This window comes from Equus quagga, chromosome 18 (assembly GCF_021613505.1).
Source record: "Equus quagga isolate Etosha38 chromosome 18, UCLA_HA_Equagga_1.0, whole genome shotgun sequence".
NCBI classification, from domain to species: Eukaryota; Metazoa; Chordata; class Mammalia; order Perissodactyla; family Equidae; genus Equus; species Equus quagga.
Genome location: NC_060284.1, coordinates 21,144,562 through 21,164,641, shown reverse-complemented (window position 1 = coordinate 21,164,641; position 20,080 = coordinate 21,144,562). Strand labels below are relative to the sequence as shown.

The window sequence follows — 20,080 nt, the reverse complement described above, 5'->3', positions numbered from 1 at the left end:
AATGTCCTCAAAGCATTTGCTCAGGCCCATGCTCACCACCCTGCACCCTCCTGGTCCTTCCTTCCTAAAGCTTGGAGTCACTCCTGGGGACAGGATCATCTGGAGTCTTCACAAAGTCTCTGAGCTGAAATGTCTGAATTCCACCACATGTTGTCTTGCCATTAAAACCTAGGACCGTCTGTCTCAGAACTGGCCACTTTTGTCCTACTACTATTTACAGGAAGTTTGTAATTCACAACCACTTGGAATAGAATTCACTGCTTAACACATCACTTGGTATCTGGCAGGAAGTGTTAAATAAATCGTTAAACAGCAGTTAGAGCTCCACCTATTAAAAAACTCCAGCCCGGTTTAAATACACCTCTTCCATGTTGTCTATCAGTCAGAAATGGTTTTCCTATTTCCTCCCTCTCTATTCCTATAATAGCTATCTTTATTGAATGCTTATTAATTTTTCCCAGCTCATAGACCTAATAATTGGCAAATCTGGAATCCAACTGTACTGGTTGAACAGTGTCTCCCCAAAATTCATGTCGACTGGAAACTCAGAATGTGACCTTATTTGATAATAGTATCTTTACAGATGTAATCAAGTTAAGATAAGGTCATACTAGATTAGAGTGGGCCCTAAATCCAGTGATCATTGTCCTTGCAAGAAGAAGGAAATTTGGGGGCAGAGACATGGGAGGAAAACAGAAAAGAAGCCCACGTGAAGATAGAGGCAGAGATTGGAGCTATGCTGCCCCCACCAAGCAATGCCAAGGATTGCTGGCCACCACCAGGAGCTAGGAAGAGGCAAGGAAATATTCTTCCCTAGAGCCTTCGGAGGGAGCGTGGCCCTGCCAGTTTTGGACTTCTAGACTCCAAAACTGTGAGAGAATAAATTTCTCTTGTTCTAAGCCCCCCAGTTTGTGGTAATTTGTTACGGCAGCCCTGGGAAACAAATTCCCCAGCCTAGGTCTGTCAGATGCCAAACATCCTCATTCTTAACCACTGTGATATGCTGCCTTATGTTTTTAGCACCTAAACTGTATCCTTCACAGCATATTTCTCAGATGCCTCATATTTCACAGTAGGAGGCAGATGGTGCACCTAGAAGTAGGGATGGGGTTGGAGGTTGGGGGAGGGAGAATTATTACAAGATAGAGAATGGACAGGGCTATTTTCTTGAAAATATGCCCAACCTTCATAGCAGTCTGACCCTGTGATTTAGCAGAGAAGGGGAAATGAGTTTGCTTATGAAGAAAGTATAATGCACTAGAAAGAAAGCAGGATTGGGAACTGCAAGGCCTGCTACGAACTAGCTCTCTGATTAGGCATGGGACACTCAGGTATAGCTACTTTGACACAGTTTGACTTGGGAACATTGAGACATGGCCTCAAAATATTAAACTTCAGCCTTTAAAAATTCCTAAGCGCTTCATTAAGTCCCACCCAATCCCTGATCCTCATTCCATAACTCCTACTTCTGACACATAGCAGACACTTAACTTTTTAGTTGAATAAATAAATAAGGGAATGAATATTGAGGATGGAAGAAAGTTGGAGATGTCAGAAATTAAATGATGGTCAAGAACAAGGAAAGAGTCAGATGTATAGCAAGGGATTCTGAGCCAAAGAAGGCTCAAGAATCCGACACGTCTGCCATTAATATGTGGTAATCAAAAGCCATAACAGAAGCAAATGTGGCAAAATATCAATATTTGTTAAATCTTGGTAATGAACATAAGTTGTTTGTAATATTATTTTTTCCTTACAGTTTAGTGTGTTTGAAATGTTTCATTTAAAAAAGAACAACAATAGAACAGCGACCTTATAATGGCTTGATCAAAAAGGGGGTGTCAAGCTGGCATTGTTCAAAGCACTTTGCTTTGATGAGTCCTGAATCCCCATCTTCATCAGCAGAGCTGCTATGGCTATTGCAAAACAGTTCATTCTCACACTCGAATGGACCAATACTTTGGAGAGAACCCGTAGAAATTTTTATGAAAAGACGGAAAATAATCATTTCCTTGGGCGCTGTATTCTTGTTCCTGGGAATTTATGCAAAACAAATGATAATTCAAAAGAAATAAGAATGAGGACTATGTAGATGAGAAAAAATTTATAACAATGAAAAATTGGGAATAACTTAAGGTAACCATGGGAGAGTGCTCTCCACTGCTGCCCTCCTGGTCACGGTCATGCCACCCTCATCTTCACCCGGATCTCTGTGGTAGTCTCCGGGTGGGTTCTCTGCTTCCGCCCTTACACCTACAGTCTACTCTCTACTCAGGAGCCAGAGCAATCCTTTTAAAAGGAAATGAAATCACTCCCCTACTCTTCAAAACGTTCTCACCACCTTCACTGCCACCAACCCTGGTCTGAGCTCCCACCTCCGGGGCTGGATTATGGTGTAGCTCCCTAACCAGTCTCCCCTTTCCCATCCTCCTTCCCCTCAAGGCAACAGTGAAAGTGCTCCTTTTCAAATCATAAATCGGATTATGTCACTCCTCTCAGCTCAGAACCCTCCAGTGGCTTCCCTGTCTGACTCAGAGTAAGCCAGTATGACTCAGAGCAAAGTCAGAGTAAACTCTTACAAGGACCTCAGCTCCTTCCCAGTCACACTGGATCCTTTTCGTTGGCTGTTCTGTCTACTCATATATTCTTTCTCCATATGTCTGTATGGCTCATTCCCTCCTTTCCATCAAATGGTAACTCAAATCTCCCCTTTTCAGTGAGGTCTTCATTAACCAACTATTTTAAATTTTACCACTTCATACCGCCTCATCCTACTTACCTCTTTTATATTTTCTCTTGATATTTATCATCTTCTAACATAATAAATAATTTACATAACATTTTTCAAACGTCTATCTGCCCTGCCCCAAACACACAGACACTAGAATTTAAACTCTGGGAGGAGAGAGATTTTTATCCACTTTGTTTATTGCTGTATCCCCAGCACCTAGAACAGTGTCTGGCACATAGTTGACATTCAATAACTATTTGTGAAATGAAAGAACAAATGGTTAAGTAAATTGGGTTATACCAAGGTGACGGAAGCTTAAGCAATCAGAAAAAATGCGGTGTATCAACGTGGAAAAAGACATACGATGTAATGTTAATGTTAAAAGCAGAATCCCTGTGTTGTGATCAAAACTACATTGGTGTGGCTTTGGCAACACTGTTCTTTTCTGGTTCTTTTGGTTTCTCTTCCTTTAAAATGTTAGGATTCCCAAGTTTGTCTTCCATCCTTTTTTCATTTTTATCTCCCTTGTAGCTTCGAATACCACCTCGATTAATTTGCACGCTGTCCAAACAACCGTTGGGCCAGGGCTGTTTGAGCTTCTCACCCGCATTACTCACGTTGCTTTGCATACACCTCTGTTAGAATACCATTCTGGGAATAATTGTCTGTTCATCAGTCTCCCCTAACAAAATGGGAGAACTCTTACAGGATAAGACGCCTAGAGCACATTCGCAAGGACTCCACAAATGTTTGAGCAATGCAACATAACAAATAACAAATTGAGTGCGTACTATGTGCCAACTTATCTCTAAGAACCTTACATACACATATCATTTAATTCTCATAGGAGCCCTATGAGGGAGACATATCATTACACAGATGAATTAATAAGGAAATACGTGTGTTTATAATAAACAGTGACCAAAAAGTATGCGGACGTTAAATTAGATGTTAAAGTGGTGGGATCGTAGGTGGTTTTTATCTTGCAAAATTTCTTTAATATTGTAGTTAGGCTATGTGTCTGTGTGTATGGGCGTATGTGTGGGCGTATGTGTTAGCGCGTAAGCGCGACCGTCGGTGTGTGACCAAATAATTTAAAGACTTGTGCGGGCAAACACAGCAACAGGAAGTTGTAGGGCAGGGTCTGAGAAAAGGGGAGGAACCCAAAGGTACAGACAAGCCGCGACCAGACTCCACCAGCCAGCAGTCTGCGAAGGCGGGGAGCGCCCGCCCGCGGAGCAGCGACCTGTCCCACCCGCGGAAACGATTCCTTTTGGGGAGGCCAACCGGAGGCCACATGCAAACGACCTGGAGGCTGTGGGCGAAGCCACTATTGAAAGATTCCGGCCACAGGGCGGGGACAGGATTGGCTCTCGGGCTGGCCCCGATTGGCTGCCGCAGAGACGGGGCGGGCTCTGCGGATGACCCCGCCCCACCAAGGGGCGGTGCCTGCGCCTGGGCCTCTAGGAGAAGGAGGCAGTGGGGCTCCGAGCTCCGCGTCGGGACGCGTAGGTCTGCGGCGCCGTCGGCCCCGGAGGCAGAGCCGGAAGCGCCACGGTTTGACCCCGGAGCCCTTCTGTTTTTGAAGGGGCAGCCCTCTTCCTCACGGCCCTGCCCACCTGCCCTTCTCCCCGCTCATCCGGAGGCCGAAGCCCCCAGCCTAGGCGGGGCGGCGCAGCCCGAGCTCCCAGACCCGGAAGAAGCGCCATCTCCCGCCTCCGCCATGGAGCCCACCGCGCCGTCCCTCACCGAGGAGGACCTGACTGAAGTGAAGAAGGACGTGAGTAGCACAGCACAGCCCGGGCGCCGCGGCGGGCCGGGGGCGGGCGGGGTCGGGCTGCAGCCCAGCGGGCCAGGAAAGCGGAAACCCGGAGTCCGAGTCCGAGTCCGAGCAGGAGCCTGCGGGTCGGAGGAGCGGAAGGTCCAGGCACCGCAGCGCCGCGGCGAGCCCTGAGTTCGAGGGACCTCGGTGGAAGTGATCCCCGGGTGACCTGTTAATCGACGTTTTAAATCGCTCCATGCAGGGCTTGGGTTTCTGAAACCTTGCTCGGTGGAGCGTTTCTCCGCCGCCAGCTCCTTGCCCACTCCTCGCCCGTGCCCTGGTGATTGTCCCCGCTGCACTTTGGGCTGCGTTGTTAGGGATCGACGGCTCAAGTGCGTCCTTGAGTCAGATTGCCTTGGCTGCTGGCTCAACCTGGAGCAAAAGCCGGACCAGACAGAGGATCCCAAGCAGTGGAGCAGATGTGTGAAACTTTTGCAAAGGGGGTTGGGGGAAGCTCAACAGCTGAAAGCACAACCTGGAATTCCCCTAGTAAGCAAACGCCCACATATTTAAATTGAGGGAGGGGATAAATACATGTAGCCGAGAATTAATTTAGAAGTAAACGTTGAAAATATTCAGCAGCTAAATTAATGCTCTTCTGCAGAACTGCACACATCTTAGTGTTTATTCTTAAAGATTGGCTTTCTTGAAGTATGACTTGTTTCTCTTTTTCCTTTGCTTTTAGTTAGTTGTTTTGCCATATGAGGCCTATATGAGTACCACTAAAATGCTTCATGTTAATTGAAATTCAAAGCAGGAACTCCACATGAAGTGTGTTCTGGCTTAACACTGCACTGCTTGTACAAAATCATCTTTGTGAACTGGACAGGACAGCTGCTTTTTAAATGTAATGTTCATCTGCTTCAGATCCCTTCCTTTTCCCTCCCCTGTAAGGTTTATTACACTGTACTCATCTTTACAGTTGGTATGACTCATTAGCAGAAGGAAACTAGATATGACTGGGACTTGTGCCTTTATTTCCTCATTCAGCAGATATTTATGGACCACTTACTATATGGAAAGTAACCGTTCTTGGGCCTGGAAAGATACAGAAAAAGACCATCAGGCCTCTGCTTTACATTCTAGTTGAGATAAAACTGGGACATTGATAACTACCACAGAGTAAATGAGCATTGTCTTATTCAAGATTTGTGCCAGTAAAGCCATGAACTTCAAGAGCTAGGCTTGCTGTGTTCCAGATGCTGTGTCACACCATTTACATTGTTCCCGTTTAATCTTTACAGCAACCTCTAAGGCAGATAATTGTCATTGCCATTTTACAGCTGAGAAAACAGGCAGTGCGAGGTTACACTGTTCACGTTTGTACACAAACACAGATGTGAACAGTGGCCTCCAGGCCTTTATTTTTTTCTATCAGTTCATTGATAGTATCCATCTCCATGACTTGAATTTATACAGCTATATCAGAAATTCATAGCCCTGGGGAATCATGGGTGATTTATGACCTTAGGAGTTTTTAAATTTATTATCCACATATTTGGACTTCCTTCTCTCTCAAGTCGAGGCCCTTATTTCCAAATATCTACTGGAAATCCACTTTTATCTCCTTCAGATCCCTCACCTTGTTTGAAATTGAACTTTTTATCCTCCTCCCCCAAAGCTCTCGCCGTGTACCACCACGCGGCCTGGAAACTCCTGCTTCTTCGCTGTACTCCTCCTCACTGGCTCCATCTAGTTGTTTACCTCATCTTTTTGGTTGAATTCAGTTCAGTTTCATAAATATGAATTAGATGCTGTTGTGAGGCTGATACTGTAGTTGATTCTAACAGTTCAAAAAGTAAAAACTAAGACACAATCCTACTTTGAAAAGAGCTTGATTTCTTGGGGAGGGGGCAGGAGGAGACACATGTAAAATGAAAATTGCCAATCACAAAATAAGTGCAATTTTACATTCATCTAAAACACTATCTACTTGACACTCCGCTAAGTGTGAGGTATACAGACTTGAACAAAACATACCTGGTTCTTGCCTACTTCAAACGTATAGGTCGTTAGGGTTGAAAACAAATGTATAATTGCAAATTATGGTGAGTACTATGAAGGAGACAAACAGCTGTTGAGACACTAACAGGGGAAATCTACTTGAGATAGGATGGTCAGGGAAGGTTACATTTAAACCGGTTCTAGGGGCCGGCCCGGTGGTGGAGCAGTTAAGTTTGCCCATTCTGCTTTGGCAGCCCGGGGTTTGTCAGTTCGGATCCTGGGTGTGGACCTACGCACTGCTTGTCAAGCCATGCTGTGGCAGGTTTCCCACATATAGAGTAGAGGAAGATGGGCATGGATGTTAGCTCGGGGCCAGTCTTCCTCAGCAAAAAGAGGAGGATGGGCCGCAGATGTTAGCTCAGGGCTAAACTTCCTCAAAAAAAAAAAAAAAAAGTAATCCACTGGTTCCTGAAGGATATGACATAACTTGGAGAAGAGCGTTCTAGGCAGAATAGAGTTTGCAAAGGACCTAAAACAGGCAAAGCCTCGGTGAATTGGGGAATTTGGAGGAAGGCAGAGGGTGCCCTGAGGTGAAGTTAGGAAGGTGGGCTAGAGCCAGATCATGAAGGGTCTTATAGATGGTAGTAAAGTGCTTGGTTTTTTCCCCAAGTGTAGTAGGGACCTATTGAAGAATTATGTTATATTTTAGAAAGATCCCTCTACCTCTTCTGTGGACTAAGGAGAGCAAAAGTGAGAAGAGGGAAACCAGTGAGGAGACTCTTGGAATTTATATAATTGAGAGATGCAGGTGATGTGGATCAGGGTGAGGGCAGTGGAGATGGTTGGAACAGCAGAACTCCGGATGCGCTTTTGAAATAGAAATGATAGAACTTGGTGATGGATTGAGTGTGGGAGTTGAGGAAGAGAGTGAAGTCAGATTAGTACGTGGAAATGCCAAATCAGACCCACAAGTCTGAAGGTCAGAAGAGAAATCTGAGCTGGAAATGTAAGTGTGGGATTGAATGAGTTCACCTAGGAAGTTGAGAGCTAGAAGAGAAGAGGGAGACTGTAGAAGAGTTTTTAAAAGTGGGAAGTTATAGCCACAGAGATGGGAAGAAAGCCAGGAGAGTGTGGTTGGTATTAACAGAAGACAAGAAAAGAATATTTCATGGAGAGAGTGGTCACTTGTGTTCATGCTGCTGAGAAGTAAGATGAAGACTGAAAAGTATCAGATTTGGCAATAAGGGGGTCACTGGTAACTTTGAGAAGAGTAGTGGGACAGAATGGAAATGTCTGGGAATGAGTTGGGAGATAGAAATTGAGTCCTGGTATATAAAAAAGTGAAATGTATGCACAAGGTGCTACACAGACAGAGGAGAGGGGTCCCTAACTCATTTTGGGGAGTTTAGGTTTATCTACCTGAAGGAGATAACCACTGTCCTAAGTTTTAAAGGATGAATAGGGACATGTGCTAGGAGAAAAGAAACCAATACAAAGGTAATATAAAGAAATGTAGTGACAAACAGCAGTTTTAAATAGAACATAAAGTTCCAGAACATATAGAAGTGGTGAGAGATTAAGCAGAAGAGGCAGGCAGGACCCATGTTGTGAAGCACCCTGTCTGCCATTATCAAATAGCTATTTACTGAGCACCGTCTGTGTATCAGGGACTGTCAAGCATTCGTATGCACTGTCCCATTTAGTCTTCTTAGATGTCCTGTGAGGTAAGTACTAATCATTATTTGCCACTGAGGAACCTGAAGCTCAGAGAGGTTAAATAACTTGCCTCACTTCTCACAGGAGTATGTGGGAGATTCAAGATTCAGGATTTGAAGATTTGAGGTTGGTCTGAGTCCAGAGCCGTGCTCTTAACTTCTCTACTATTCTGCCATAGTTGAGGAACTTTATCCTTGAAGTCGGGGTGGAACATAGTGTTTTAAAATTTTTAAAAAATTAACAAACAACATTTCAATATTAATAGAATTTTTATAACACACCAGATTTCCATTTTCTCTTGAAAAATGGGAAGATCTGATGGATGTGTGAAGGAGAAATTGGCGAGGAGAAGAGGCAGAAGTATAGCTAGGTGTCTGTTGTTTATAGTCCATGCAAGGTATGGTAGGGACCTGAACTAGGGCAGTGCTCATAATAGAGCTGAGGCGAAGGGGCAGATTAGATAAATACAAGGGGTAGACAGGCAGAACTTGGTGGGTAGGTGATTGGATGTGGCAAATGAATGAAAGCAGAAAAAAAGGTCAAGGATGAGTTGCAGATTTATAGCATGGTTGGATAGATGGCCATACTCCCAAATGAGTTGAGAATATCAGAGGAAAGGGATAGGAGAAGGTAGCATGGGCGGAATTAGTTTTATCCTAAGTGAAATAAGTTAGATAAAGACAAATACTGTATCGTTTCATCCGTACGTGGAATCTAAATAACAAAATGAATGGACAAACAAAACAAAACAGCAACAGAGTCAGAGATACAGAGAACTGGTGGTTGCCAGAGAGGAGGAGGGTGGGGAGTTGTGTGAAATAGGTGATGGGGATTAAGAGGTACAAACTTCCAGTCATAAATAAGGCACGGGGATGTAATATACAGCATAGGGAATATAGTCAATAATATTGTAGTGTCTTTATATGATGACACATGGTTACTAGACTTATTGTGGTGATCATTTTGTAATATGTATAAATGTCGAATTACTATGTTGTACACCTGAAACTAACATAATATTGTATGTCAACTGTACTTTAATTTTTTTGAAAAAAGAAAATTGTTTTTGGACATTTTGAATTTGAAGGACCTTTGCAACGTCTAGATGGATAAAGTCTTTTGTGTGTGTGAGGGAGATTGGCCCTCAGCTAACATCTGTTGCCAATCTTCCTCTTTTGCTTGAGGAAGATTGTCACTGAGCTATCATCTGTGTCAGTCTTCCTCTGCTTTGTGTGGGATGCTGCCATAGCGTGGCCTGATGAGCGGTGCTAGGTCCTCACCCGAGATCCAGACCCGCAAACGCTGAACTGCTGAAGCGGAGCATGAGAACTTAACCACCTCACCACCGGGCAAGCCCCTAGGTGGGGAAAGTCTTGATCACGTGTGCAAATTTAGGAATCATCAGCGTGTAGGGAGTAGAAATGACAACAGACGAGGTTTTCAAGGAGTTCATCTTTTAAAGCTGGTTTCCTCTCTCCCCATCCCCGCAACTCAAATTCATGCACTCAGTGTATCTTATGTAAGATGTCCTAGCAGTCTTCTAATTGGTCTCCTTTGAGTCCAGTTTTTGCTTCCCCTAGTATTCTGCAAAAGTTTTATTGCCTCTTATTTATAACCCTTTGATGACTCTTCCTTTTGGCTACGGGGACTTGTATGTTCCTCAGCAAGTTATGAAGATTCTTCCATGATCCGACCCCAGTTTGCCTTCCCAACTTCATTTCTCGCCTCCTTCTTACATGTACTCTGCTTTCCAATGAGAAATTCCAATACTTCTCCGTATTTCCCCACTGTGCCCCTTCATGCCTCTGGTTCAAGTGTAGCCTCTGTAAATTCCCCAGGTCCTGGAGGCAGTTAGTTGCTTATTCTATGCTTTCCCAGTACTTGACCTATAATCTTTTTTTCCCCAGTCATACCACATTGTTGTATAATTATTGGCTTGTGTGTGATGTGTACTCTCCAGCTAGACCATGTGCCCTTTGCATGCAGGATTCAAGTCTTGTTCATATTTGCACATCCTGGGTCAGCACCTGTCATATTAGGTATTTAGATATTCGAAATGTTTGTCATGTGAATAAATAAATGATTGAGGACCATAGGAACCCTTCACCTAGCCTACTTTCCTGCCACCATATACTACTAGAGAACTTCTGAGATCTTCTATTGCCTATAGCTCATGGCTGTAAATGTAAGTCAAATTAGTCATCATTGTCATCGTCACTAACATTTGCTGATCACTTACTGTGTACCAGGTCCTTCTGTAAGTATTTTACATGTATTAATTTATTCCTCATAACACTCAGATGAGGAAACTGAGGCACTGAGAAGTTAACTTACTTACCCAAGTTCATGTATCTAGTACGTGGAAGAGCTCAAATACAGTCACAGGCGTCAAATTATTAATGCTGTTTACTCGGACCCACATCGATATTCTGCCAATTAAGCCCCCTCAGCAGTTCTCAGGTCTAGGCTTGTTTTCTGTGATTTCCTTTTCTTCATTTCTTTAATTTCTTCCAATAATCACTATTTCTTTAGATTTATTTCCCCCCACACCTTTCCATCTCCCTTCCAGCAAGACTGACTGAGTTAGGTTATAGTCTCTTGAACTGACTCCAAAGATAAGACACATTATGGACCCTTTCAGTTTAGGTTCTTCTTCTTTTTTTTTTCATGGTTTTACTCTCGAAAGATAGAAAATTAGTAACAAACATGACAAAGTTGTAAACTGTGAGACCTCTCACTAATTTATCCTCTCTGGTCCTGACCACTCCTGGATTCCTTGGTAAATGTTAATTAAAATGTCCATGGCCTCTGCTCTCATCCTTACCCCTGAGGGCCCTCAGCAGACCTCCCTATCTCCACAGACCCAGGCCCTCTACCTTTGGCTGGCCCCTCCTCAGAGTAGCCTGGTCTTGGTTTATAGATGTGAAGATGAGATCAGAACAGGACAGAATCTCTGAGGAATGTCTAGTCTGGGACCTGCTTCTGTCTACTTGGCCCTTCATCTTAATTAGCATGCATAGTAGGCATGATCCTCCTGACTTCAGGACCTTTTCTCACACCAGCTAAGATTCGTAACTAATAATCAGTCACCTATGTGATTTCCTTAGGTATTAAAAAAAATAATATTGAAGCATATTTTGTGTCTTTCAGGCTTTAGAAAATTTGCGTGTCTACTTGTGTGAAAAAATCATAGCTGAGAGACATTTTGATCATCTCCGTGCAAAAAAAATACTCAGTAGAGAAGACACTGAAGAAATTTCTTGCCGAACATCAAGTAGAAAAAGGGCTGGAAAACTGTTAGACTACTTACAAGAAAACCCCAAAGGACTAGATACCCTCGTTGAATCTATTCGGCGAGAAAAAACACAGAACTTCCTGATACAGAAGATTACAGATGAAGTGCTGAAACTTAGAAATATAAAACTGGAACATCTGAAAGGTAAGCTATCTCAGGTATCCAAGAGTTCATGTAAGTGTAACAATGCTTTTAAAAGTAAAGTACAAAACAAAAAATCCAAAACAATAAACTTTTTTATTCAAAAGGTTTAAGCTTCAGAATTACACTCCATTTGCATTTTTTAATTTTATATTGATGTCATTACATTAGAAAAGTGGAATATGACTCAATATTCTGTATTTATGTTCATTTAATAATACTGTTTATAGAAAACTTGACTATAGTGAAATCCCAGTATACACAGGGGTTTGTTTCTAAAGTCAGCAGAATGTAGGATTAATCTGTTCAAAAGTAGCCCCTGAAAATGCTCATCACACATCATGAATAGTGTCTAGGCAAAGTGTTTTAATAAGTCCACTTCTGATAGTTTTTCCCCACCAGTTGATCACAAGCTGAAGTGCTTAGCTTATGTTTATACGAATCGTGTTGTATAAAACTTTAAACACTAGAACCACACTCGGTCTGGCAAGAAGAGAGAGGCATGGGGACTGTGATTAAAGGAATAGCGAATTCACTACTCTCATTTCACCCTCACCGCAGAGCACAAGCTCACTAATTGGAACCTTGCATCATATTGCCCCTACTTTTTAAATCCCCCACTTCCTCTAAATCTCACGCTGTGTCTCTGTCTCTCTCTCCAGAGCACTTACGATAAACACGCATGCGATGTAGCTCTACTCCAGCTGTTGTAGGCACTGGGGGCACAGAAATGAGTAATGGAGGGCTCTGCCCTTAAGGAACTCAGTCTGTAAGTCCATACTGGAACACACTGGAAGTTTCCTCCCCTGAGCCATATTTAAGAAAATAGTTTCTGTAGCATGGGACAGAAATGTTCAATGTATTGTGGAATTGAAGAACTAGTGGGGAAAATGATATATAAATGTACTTTATAGACTGCAGGTTTTACATAAAATTAGTCAACTCATAAGATTCTGTGCCTATAGATAGTCCAATAGATAGCCTAACAGAAAAGTAAATTGTGTATATGTTTATTCTTTCCACCCTGAGGTTAATTGTTGGCTTTACCCTTTGACTATGGTAAAATTCTTTGATGAGAACCGCTGTCATTTAACTAAACTGTTAGGTTGAGGTAGGACAGTTATCTATGTACTGTGAAGGGGCGACCTGGGTTCTAGTTCTCTTTCCCAGGAAGTAGTCCTGGAATGCTGGACGTGACATAACTGTTCTGTGCTCTTTTTTCTCATGTCTAATAGCGAGAGGCTATCCCAGATGACCTCTAAAATCCTTTCCACTTCTGACACCCTATGATCCAAGAATCAGTAATGAATGTTAATTAAATCATAGAATTTTAGCATATGCCCTGTTTAAATGTTGTTTTTATTGGGTAATGGTTTTTGTGCCAGAATGCTAAAGAATATTTATTAGCTGTGAAAGCTATTTCTTTATTTATGAAGAATTTTAGGTGCTACTTAATTTTTTCCAGGTCCTTCAGTGGTTAAGAATATAAGTATGCAAATTAAATATGAATTATGCATGTTGTTTAGCTTACTTGAGACTTTCTCTTTATCTAGAAAATGTAAATAACAGTATATTTCATGATTGTTGGGAAAAGCAAATGAAATTTGAAATGGATTATGACAGAATTTATAAATTACTATTTAAATTTTGGTTGTGTGGTAACTGGTTTGTAATCTTTAAAAAGTTACAAGATGGGCATGGTCTCGAGTTTTTAAATTACTTTTTTACTTACATCTGAATAATTTTATTGTAGGACTGAAATGTAGCAGCTGTGAGCCTTTTCCACATGGAGCCACAAACAACCTCTCTAGATCAAATTCAGATGAGAGTAATTTCTCTGAAAAACTGAGAGCATCCACTGTCATATACCATCCAGAAGGAGAGTCCAGCACAGCCCCCTTTTTCTCTACTGATTCTTCTCTGAATTTGCCTGTTCTAGAAGTAGGCAGAACTGAAAATCCCACCTTCTCTTCCACTACGCTCCCTAGACCTGGGGACCCTGGGGCTCCTCCTTTGCCACCGGAGCTGCAGTTAGAAGAAGGAACCTGTGGAAACTCGAGTGAGATGTTTCTTCCCTTAAGATCACGTGCTCTTTCACGGCAATGACAGCTTACTGCCTTTTCATTTTTTTAATAATGACAGAAGATATTTGAAAGGATATGAATCTTTTTATAAAATTGCTATAATGACTTATTAACATTTGATATATGTCTTTTAAAATGCAATGTAAACATACCTTGTAAATAGAATTTTTTAGAATAAAGCATACTTTTAGATAGCTAGTCATGTTGATCATGTACTTTTTGGTATTTTCTTTCACTTTTCAGGTTTTTAGTGTTTTCACATTTTTTAAGACTAATTTTAATAGGGAACATTTCTCTATTTGAGAACAGGGTCTGAGACTGGGAATAGTGTTTCTTCCCAGTGCGTTTGTGCTAGTAATTGTCAATCTATTAGTCCTTCCCAACCATTCAGCAGTAAGTTTTCAGGAGTAAGCTATTCCCATTCGGTGACAAAGCCAGTCGCTCCCGGGAAACTGCCAGCGTACTGAAAAGAATCTTTCCCCGCTCAGTCAGGCTCACAGGCACTTCCAGAGTCCCCTTCTGATGCGGAGAAACATCCAGTAGAATTTGAGCCACTGAAGATCTCAGTTTGCCAAGAGACATTTCTTATTAACCTTACTAATTAATACCACTTTCTTAAGATTTTCACATTCTTTGCTTTATCATTTTCATTCCTAAAGAAAAATCTTGGCAAAAACCTTAGTTATTACGTAGAATTTGATGTTTCAAAAAAATACTCTTTCTGTACTTTTCGTTCTCTTTTAATGAGGACTACTGTATAGTTGAAATAACTAGAAGAAAATGGGTTTTTTGGTGTGTATGTGATGATTCTATTTTTAAAACTATTTGGAACAAGCAGGCCATTAGCCAGATTTGTCTTTTTGTTATATAACAAAGTTTCACTAACTTTATGCATTTATAAATGTTATGCTTTTGTTATTTTCATTTAAATTATAATTCTACCTATTTCCTAATAATCCATCTCATATATATTTCCATTACTTGCAAAAAGCAGAGATGGAATATTAACAATAAAAGTTTTTAAATTATACTGTTAAGTTTTGGAAGTTTCAGATTTTTCAATAGGAAATAAATATCTAAAACACATTTTTAATAGAAAATATTATTTCAGGTTGTGAGATCTAGTTGTATTTCTGAATAGACTGATAAATTTATCAATCCTAAAGATAACTGGCATATCAGCTTTAAAAATTTTTAAAGACTGGGTGATTTTTGCAGTATAAACATTTTATAAGAGTTATAGAGAAACATGTTTCACCTCCAGCATAGCATAAGAAAATAAGGGCATTACATTTAAAGAAATCCCTTTTAAAACAGAAGCAGGCTTTTCATTTCATTAATTAAGATGAAATTTGATATGTGGTTAGTTTTTTTTTACTTAAATAGGATGTACTCACAATCGAAGATCATAATTTAGAGATGCTGTAGCACCTATATTTATAGTTTATAAAACTGACTTTTCTTTCAAACTGTTGGCTAACTAGACAATAAAATTACAGTTTTAACAGACGTAGGCTTTTGGGTTTTCTGAATCCTATAAAGTCAATTTTTTCCTTTAAACACTGAAAACCAGCCATTGCTAAAAATGTATCAATTAGTAATGATAGACTAACATGATACAGGAGAATTGGTTACTAAGTTGATTAATGCAGCAGTGAAAAAGTTACTCTTCACAGATACTGTATTATCAGTTAGTAAAAACAAACACCTTTGAGCTCACTTCTTTTATTATCTTTTAAAACAATAGGCTTTATTTTTTCGAGCAGTTTTAGGTTTACAGAAAAATTTGAGCAGAAGGTACAGAGTTCTCATATGCCCCCTCTTGCCCTGTTTTCCATATTAATATCTCACATTAGAGTGGTATGTTTGTTGGCATTGATGAACCAGTCTTGATACATTATTAACTGAAGTTAATAGTTTACATTTGGGTTTACTCTTTGTGTTGTACAGTTCTATAAGTTTTGAGAAATGCATAATGTCGTGTATCTACCATTATAATATCATGCAGAGTAGTTTCACTGCCCTGAAAGTCCCCTGTGTTCCATTTATTTATCCCTCCCTCTTTCCTCCCACTTCCAATCCTGGCAACCACTGATCTTTTTATTGTCTCTGAAGTATTATCTTTTCCAGAATGTCATATAGTTGGATCACACAGTATGTAGCCTTTTCAGACTGGCTTCTTTCACTTAGCCATATGCGGTTAGGGTTCCTCCACGTCTTTTCGTGGTGAGCTCTCTTTTTCGTGAGGTGCTTATTCATCTTTGGTTAGCATGTTGTTCTTAGTGCAAAGTCAAACACTGACAAATTAGGGGCAGGCCAGGATAATGGCAGGTTTTTTAGGGTTTTTTTTTTTCTTTCAGTTTTTTTGTTTTGAATCTTTTTGGGAGTTTTTTGGTTTGTTTATTTTGATAAACAGTTCCTTAATTCCAATTTATCAATCTTTTGTTTTTGTGATTAGTGATTTTTGTCTCCTGTTTAGGAAATTTTTGCCTATCCCAATATGATGATATTCTCCTATGTTTTCTTCTGGAAATGTAGTTGCGTTAGTTTCACAATTAGCTCTGTGATCCCCTGCAAAGAAATTTTTGTGTATGGTATGAGGTGGAAGTCAAGTCTCATAGCTGTCTTTTGCCTAAGCAATGTAAATGGAGCGGGAAGTTTCAGTGTCTGGCCTTATCTTGTATCACTGGATAAAGATGTACAAATGTTGACTTTAGGGGGGAAAAGCAAGCCAAGAAGCAAATCAATGGTTAGTTGTTAAATGTAATCTTACGAGGGCTTTCTGAAGGGAGAGCTGAATTTAAGCACAGATAGTACATGGATAACTTGAGTGCTGCTCCTGAAATCCTCACTCTGAATTTGCCATGCTATTTAATTTAATTAGCGGACAATTGTCCTATATTGCAGTGGTTCACAAACTTTGCTGCCCATTTTAGAATCACTTGGAGAGCTTTTAAAGATTGCGATGACCAGACTACACCCCATTCCAATTAAATCAGAATGTTTTGGGTGTGGAAGCTAGGCACCGGAAGTTTGATTCCAACATGCAACAATGTTTGGAAACCACAGACTTACTGGATGCCAAATACCGTGCTTTGCTGCCCATTTTAGAATCACTTGGAGAGCTTTTAAAGATTGCAAAGACCAGACTACACCCCATTCCAATTAAATCAGAATGTTTGGGTGTGGAAGGTAGGCACCGGAAGTTTGTTAAGATTTCCTGGTGATTCCAACATGCAACAATGTTTGGAAACCACAGACTTACTGAATGCCAAATACCATGCTTGGTGTTTCCACATGTGTGATCTTGTTTTTAATCCTAATAACCCTGCAAGGGAGGTTTTATTGTCACCTTTTTGTACACATGAGAAACAAACTCAGAATAAAGTAAAAGACTCAAAAATCACACAGCTCTTTAGGATTAAAATCCAGGACTGATTGACTCCAAGATCAATGTTCTTTCCACAAGTCCTTGCTCTCTTATTAGCGTTTATTAAATGACAGAAAGAGCAGAGATTATCTATTTTTTCACTCATTCATTCAATAATTATTGAGTACCTATTGTAGGTGCTGGAGATACAGTGATAAACAAAACAGACAAAGTCTGTGTTCTCAGAGAACTCACATTCTAGTTGGTGGAGACAGTTAAAAAATAAACAAGGAAACCCAGATAATTCTGTTTGCCATGGATACAAAATAGGGCATGGATGAGCTACAAAGTAACTTGGGGAAAAGTATTGATAGCATTATCAGGGACGCCCTCTCAGAGCAGGTGACATTTGAGCCGAGACCTAAATCGTAAGCAGGAAGAAGCCAGCTGTGTGAAGTTCTGGGGGAAAGTTAAGGCAGAAATAACATGGAGTACAAAGGCCCTGAGGCAGGAATGAGTTAGTGAGGACCACACAGGCCTATGTGGCTGGAATGGAAGTGTGAGAGATGACAGAGGGGAGCCTGGATTGAAATGACGTTTCACAGATAGGATCAAATGTGGAAGGGCTTACAGATCATTGTAAGAAGTTTGATTTTCTTCTAAATTGGGAAACAATTGGAGGGTTTTAAGCAAGGGAGTGATAACTGATGTGTGTTTTAAAAGTACACTGTGGCTGCTGTATGGAGAATGGATTGGAGGGGGACAGAATGGAAGCAGAGAGATCAATAGAAGGTTATTGCAACATTTCAATTCTCTTTCCCTTCCTCTAATTGTACCTTTCATTCTCTTCACTGCACTTCTTTAACAATTCAATCCACGAGCCATTCGTTATGTGGGGCCAAGCGCAGTAAGTATCTGCACCAGCAGGGCTTGGGAGAAGTAGTAGGGGTCCAGATTAGAGTGTAGGAGGCTGAATAGGATGTGGATGGCATGGGGTAGGGGGTGGATATAAGGTGTTGAGACTCAAATGGAATGAGAGTATCAATTCTGATGGGTAGCCTGGCATAGGCTGTCAGCTTGAGTGCAGTAAGAAAGGTGTAGACATGGCTCAGCAGAGTGTCAGGGCCCGGAGTAAGGTGTCCACTCGCAAGGTGTCAGAGCCTAAGCCTGGTGAAGAAGGTGTCTGTAGGGGTGTCCAACATCAGAGTCTGAGGTTGTAGGTAGGAACAGGGTGAGGAGGGCATCTGTAGAAGGGCAGTCCAGTGCAGGATATCAGATCCAAAGTAGGGTAAGCAGGGCATCCATGTGAGGGAAGGGCAAGCAGCGATGATGGAAGATTGGCTTCATACTTGGGGACTGATCAAATAAAAACATATTTAGTATAATGGGAGCCACATTTCTCAATCTGGAAATTGAGTTATGAATATGGAAAGAGAGAAAACTGAAAGGAATCCAGTAGTAGTGGATTAAAATTAGAAGCATCAATGTGAACTCAAAGTTTTCAATAGATACAGAAATAAATACATTCGTTAACTTTGTGCCCTGAGAGAACCTGGAACATTAATACCTCATTATCAGTGAGCACACTAGGCACCCAGATCTTGGCTTCTGAGTACCATTCTCCATTAAAAGGAATCAGAATTCCTTGGCAAAATGTCTAATTCCAGGGCAACATATAAGATAAGCCTGGAATATCTTGTGTCAGAAAGCAGGCAAATGCTCAAAGCATGGTGGAGCATGTCCAAAAGGCATAGAAGCCAGCTTGAAGGGGCTCCCACAGGGTAAATCTGGGACAATTTTAACATTAAAATAATTAATGATAATAACAGATTGCCACTCATTGGATGAAATAAAAAACCATGAGTCAATGCTTATATAAATAAATGAACAAGTAACAGTTTGGCAAAGAATGGGATATTGACATAGTCTCAAAGTACCTCCCTCTAAAATACGTATCGATTAGAAAGGAGGAAAAACTATAGTAGAGAAGCCTGGCACATACCATCTTAAACGAACAAATCAAAGTTAAAATCATGAGTAGCAGAGCAAATGGAAATCACATGCCTCCTGACAGAATTCAATAAGAGCACAACACTTCCATGATCTTCCTGCCAAAGATTCGTAACCTGAATCTAATCATTAGGATTAGGTTCTGAGGCATGTTCTACAAAATAACTGGCCTACAATCTTCCAAATATCAAGGTCATAAAAGTTACAGACTGAGAAACCATTCCAGGTTGAAGGAGACTCAGACACGTGACCACTAAATGCAATCCATGAATCCGAACCAATTTCAAGATTATTAAACATCAAGAAAAATTAGCAATAAAGAAAGAAGACTACTGCCATTGTCCAAGCGAAAGATGAGGGTAGTAGAGGTAGAATTGGTAGAAAGTGTTTGGATTTGGAATATATTTTAAACTTGAAATGACAAGACTTTCTGATTTTTCTCCTGAGCACCTGATTAATAATGGTACAATTTAGAGAAATGGGGAAGACTGGGAAGTGTGAAGTATTGAGGGTAGGGTATGAAGAGTTCAGTTTTGGACATGTTTTTCAGTTATTTATTGCTGCATAACACACCACCCAAAATTTAGTGGCTTAAAATAACAGCCATTTCTTTGTTCATGATCCTGAAAATTAGGCTGGACTTGGCTGCGTGGTTCTTCTGATGGTCTATCATGGCATCATTCCTGGAATCTTCTAAAGGGTCAACTAGGACTGGATAATTCCAGATGACTTCACTCACATGTCTGGCAACTTACTGGCATGGATGCACTAGCTAGGAGCTGGCCAGCTTCTTTATCTCTTCATGGTATCTTCAGCAGGGTTGCTGGACCTCTTTACATAGCAGCTCAGGGCTCCCAAGAGAGCAAAAGTGGAAGCATTTTATTCATCAAAGCAAGTCGCAGGCCAGCCCAGGTTCAAAGAGAGAGGAAATAGACTCCACCTCTTCATGGAAGGAGCGGCATGCATG

General features: G+C 41.0%; 1 protein-coding gene across 1 annotated transcript; it reads left to right on the top strand.

Annotated features, from left to right (window-relative positions):
- The first annotated feature begins 4,013 nt into the window (after positions 1–4,013).
- Positions 4,014–17,381, top strand: BCL10 (BCL10 immune signaling adaptor). The gene is made up of 3 exons (XM_046645764.1): positions 4,014–4,511; positions 11,364–11,652; positions 13,403–17,381. Exons 1-3 carry the CDS (start codon positions 4,029–4,031, stop codon positions 13,753–13,755), a joined length of 1,125 nt encoding a protein of 374 aa, XP_046501720.1. The 5' UTR covers positions 4,014–4,028; the 3' UTR covers positions 13,756–17,381.
- Positions 17,382–20,080: the final 2,699 nt, after the last annotated feature.

Excerpts from the sequence above, each read along its gene's own strand:
- BCL10 (XM_046645764.1), top strand. The coding sequence starts at position 4,029 with ATGCAAACGACCTGGAGGCTGTGGGCGAAGCCACTATTGAAAGATTCC. Across the intron at positions 4,512-11,363 it reads TGACTGAAGTGAAGAAGGAC|GCTTTAGAAAATTTGCGTGT; the intron begins GTGAGTAGCACA and ends TGTGTCTTTCAG. Across the intron at positions 11,653-13,402 it reads AAAACTGGAACATCTGAAAG|GACTGAAATGTAGCAGCTGT; the intron begins GTAAGCTATCTC and ends ATTTTATTGTAG.